At 38.2% G+C, this 3,481-nt stretch overlaps 1 protein-coding gene across 1 annotated transcript; it reads left to right on the top strand.

The window, feature by feature from the left end:
- Positions 1-333: 333 nt before the first annotated feature.
- On the top strand, positions 334-3,257 carry LOC137727250 (cyclin-A3-1-like). The gene is made up of 8 exons (XM_068466105.1): positions 334-690; positions 1,450-1,682; positions 1,779-1,854; positions 1,940-2,016; positions 2,136-2,169; positions 2,258-2,404; positions 2,724-2,858; positions 3,041-3,257. Exons 1-8 carry the CDS (start codon positions 418-420, stop codon positions 3,110-3,112), a joined length of 1,047 nt encoding a protein of 348 aa, XP_068322206.1. The 5' UTR covers positions 334-417; the 3' UTR covers positions 3,113-3,257.
- Positions 3,258-3,481: the final 224 nt, after the last annotated feature.

The following is a 3,481-nucleotide window of genomic DNA, read 5'->3' as shown; positions in this document are numbered from 1 at the left end:
TTAGGTTGAAAGACCCTAATCTTCGTTCGTAGGAATCTTGAATAAAGATGGACTACCTTGTCCTCCATAGTTTGTTTCTGGCTGGATGGTTGACGCTGGCGCCATGTTTGGTGGCGCCTTTGTATGCCCTGTCCTCATTTTTTTCACTGTATTTGCCGTCTCCTATTGGCTTTCCTTTCTTCCTGATTAATCTATCCAGCTTTCTCAAAAAAAAAAAAAAAAAAAAAAAAAAATGAAAAGGAAAGGAAAGAAAAGAAATCGACGCTGTGCAGAGCGGGAAACAACGATTTTCGAAATGGAAAAATACCGCCATTCATTCCTTTGTCTTCCCGAAAGCTTGATAAACCTGCAGCCACATCATCCTCCAATCGCTGCTTTCAGGAAAGAAAAACCAGACCCTCTCAGTATTTCTCAATCATGGACGACACCGTCAGCACCAACCACTCCTCTAATAAGCGACCCTCCTCCACCTCTCCGTCCCTGCAGATTGCCGCTCCCAAGAGGCGAGTTGTCCTGGGCGAACTCACCAACTCGCCGATTCAGAACTCGGATCGGAAGAAACCCATGAGGAAGAATAACATGATGAAGAAAGAAATGGAGGTTCAAGAGACGGAGATTGTTGCGAGCTCTGTCGATCAAACCAAGTTTGAATGCTTGTCTTCTATATATCAGTATCTTCACTCCTTGGAGGTATATCATTTGGAACTTTTGGGTTTCTGATTTAATTTATGCTTGATGATATTGCTCTTCCAGTAAAGATTTGAAATTTGATGTTTGGGTTTGTGGGTTTTGATTTGCATAATGTTCTGAGAGTTGGGTTTTTGTTGTTATTTGGATCTGGAGTTATGAAATCTAATCCCCATTATTAAGATTGGGTGTTTTGTTGAAGATATGATGGGTTTACAGTTTTTTTGGGAGGTGGTGGGTTCAAGCTTTCATTTTTGCTTGTATTTTTGATCTGTGAGTTTCCTTTTTGTGAGTTCTTCACCTTGTTTGGTTACCATCATATGTTAATAATTTTGATTTGTTGTTGACATTTGATTTGGGAAATCAGCTTTTGGATTTGATTTCAGATTCACAAAACCAAGTGGCAGTTTTGTTTGGTTTACGGTTATGATTAAAAAAAGTTTGGCTTTTCATATCATCCATTTGATTTGTTCAGAAGCTGTTTGTACCCGTTTTTGCACCATCGGCCTGTGTATTTTAGGCAGTTGTATGGAAGAAAAATCAATAGGGTTAATGTGCTATCAACAGAAGCTTAGCTCAAGTAAGACAAGAGTTAAGTTGGTGTAAATTTTTACTTTTTCAGTATAACAATGAAACCAACATAATCCCATTTTTTATTTTCTCTCTACCTTCATTTTTGCATCAGCAAACACATTTGTATCTGTAGATAGATAGAATAATGGTATCTAAGTTAATGGTTGACACTGGTAGTGTGTGGTTCAGATGGAGGCAAACAAGAGGCCGTCACCCAGTTACATGGGTAGGGTGCAAAATGATATTTCGCCAAACATGCGTGAAATTCTGGTGGATTGGTTGGTGGAGGTTGCAGAGGAATACCAGCTTGCTACAGACACCCTTTATCTCACTGTATCATATCTTCACAGATACCTTTCTTCATATGCTGTCAGCAGGAGCAAGCTACAGCTTCTTGGTGTTTCTTGCATGTTTGTTGCCTCGTACGAACTTGCATACCTTATACTAGCTTTGTTCTAACTTTAAAAGTTGTCTGGAAATTCTTGAAATGGTAACTTGAGTATGGTTTTGTGATGCAGAAAATATGAAGAGATTTGCCATCCACGTGTTGAAGACTTCTGCTATGTAACAGATAGTACTTACATGGTGGAAGAGGTGGGCAATTAGAGTGCCTTTGTGGTAGTTGATTTCTATTCGTGAGTTTTTAAAACTTAATGTTGAATTTGTAATTAAAATTTAGATGTTGGAAATGGAGAGGGATGTGGTCAAATGTTTGAACTCTGACACCGGTCCTCCTACAACAAAGAATTTCCTAAGGCAAGAAAATGGTTTGATGTCTTTTTGGTCATCTTAGTTATATGTTGTTTTTGCTTCTCTTTTCCTTGCACTGATGTGATTGTGTCGTACAACTGTTAACCAATGCAATGGATTTCCAGGCTCTTTACAAGAGCTGCCCTGGAGATCAACAAAGTACGGCTACCACTTCATACCGTTCTGATGCTGATTTATATACTCTCCCTTGTTTGTCACCGATTCTGTTATTTACTTCCTTTTACAGTCTGCTGGTATGTTCGAATTCTTGAGTTGCTTTCTTTTGGAGCTAAGTTTGTTAGACTACAGCTGTGTCCAGTTCCTACCATCAGTTGTTGCTGCATCAGCTATTTTCCTTTCAAGGTTCACAATCCAACCTTATGTGCATCCTTGGGTAAGAAATAACGGAGTGGATGGAGTGTAGTAATCAACTGAGGTTTGGCATTCCAAAGCCAGTAAAGATAGGTTATTCTATACTGTTTAAGAAGGTAGTGATAACTTTAAAAGTTATAAACATTAGGCGTAAATTGTACAAAGTTCACGAGTACAGCTAGTGGGGGAAGAGAAATACATCAGAACGCAAGGCGTAGATCTTGTGGAATAGGTTATCAGTGTAAAATTAGAATCTTGTAGCCAGAGGAAGATTGATGATTGGCTATTAGAATTATTTGGAACAAATTTTTGGATCACTAATTAGTTTATATATTTGGCAGAGCTTGGCATTGCAATTGTATTCTGGTTATAGACCATCCGACTTGAAAATGTGTGTCCTTGCGATTCATGACCTGCAGTTGAACAGAAAATCAAGCTCTCTGCAAGCGATAAGAGAAAAGTACATGAGACCAAAGGTAATGCAGTTTTACCTTCTGATAACTACGCGTCTTGCAAATTTGGTTATATTATGGATTTAACTTCCAAAGAACTATAGTTTCTTTGCATTTCTGGAACCCTACCCGACTTGTAGGACTTGTAATCGCTGCTTTCCATAAACGTTTATCTGACCATGACGATTCCACTCTTTTCTTTACAGAACAAGAGCGTGGCAAAACTGTCTTTGCTCTCGGAAATTCCTGCAACTTATTTTGAGGCCATCTACCCATGAATATCTCCAAGATCTTGAAGGAGGAAGATGACATTTGATTTGACCTAGTTTTGAAAAATATCATTCGAGTTTTCAACACAACACATTTCCTAGTAAGAGCAAGCTAAAGACAGTGCTTGCACTACACAGTTAGATACAGATTGCAGAGGGGACATTACCTCAGCTCTGGAGATTATACTTTCTTTCTTTTTTTTTTTTTTGGAGAAAAGACAATGTTTGTTCTCTGGACCAAAAAATATTTTGTAAATTTCCATGGATGTGAAATAAAGGATACTTTTGTTGAGGCATATCAAGCTATATTTGTTTTTTACTTTTTATCCTATCTCTTCATGCTTTAGGCGTAGGATAAGCAAAGAATAGAAATCGTAT

Source organism: Pyrus communis, chromosome 3 (assembly GCF_963583255.1).
Source record: "Pyrus communis chromosome 3, drPyrComm1.1, whole genome shotgun sequence".
Taxonomy (NCBI): Eukaryota; Viridiplantae; Streptophyta; class Magnoliopsida; order Rosales; family Rosaceae; genus Pyrus; species Pyrus communis.
Note: the sequence above shows the minus strand (reverse complement) of the source record. Positions and strands in the feature narration are given on the sequence as shown.

Bases quoted from the DNA above. Each gene is read 5' to 3' on its own strand.
- LOC137727250 (XM_068466105.1), top strand. From the start codon at position 418: ATGGACGACACCGTCAGCACCAACCACTCCTCTAATAAGCGACCCTCC. The intron at 1,855-1,939 runs GTGGGCAATTAG...ATTAAAATTTAG, and splicing joins GTACTTACATGGTGGAAGAG to ATGTTGGAAATGGAGAGGGA. The intron at 2,859-3,040 runs GTAATGCAGTTT...TTTTCTTTACAG, and splicing joins AAAAGTACATGAGACCAAAG to AACAAGAGCGTGGCAAAACT.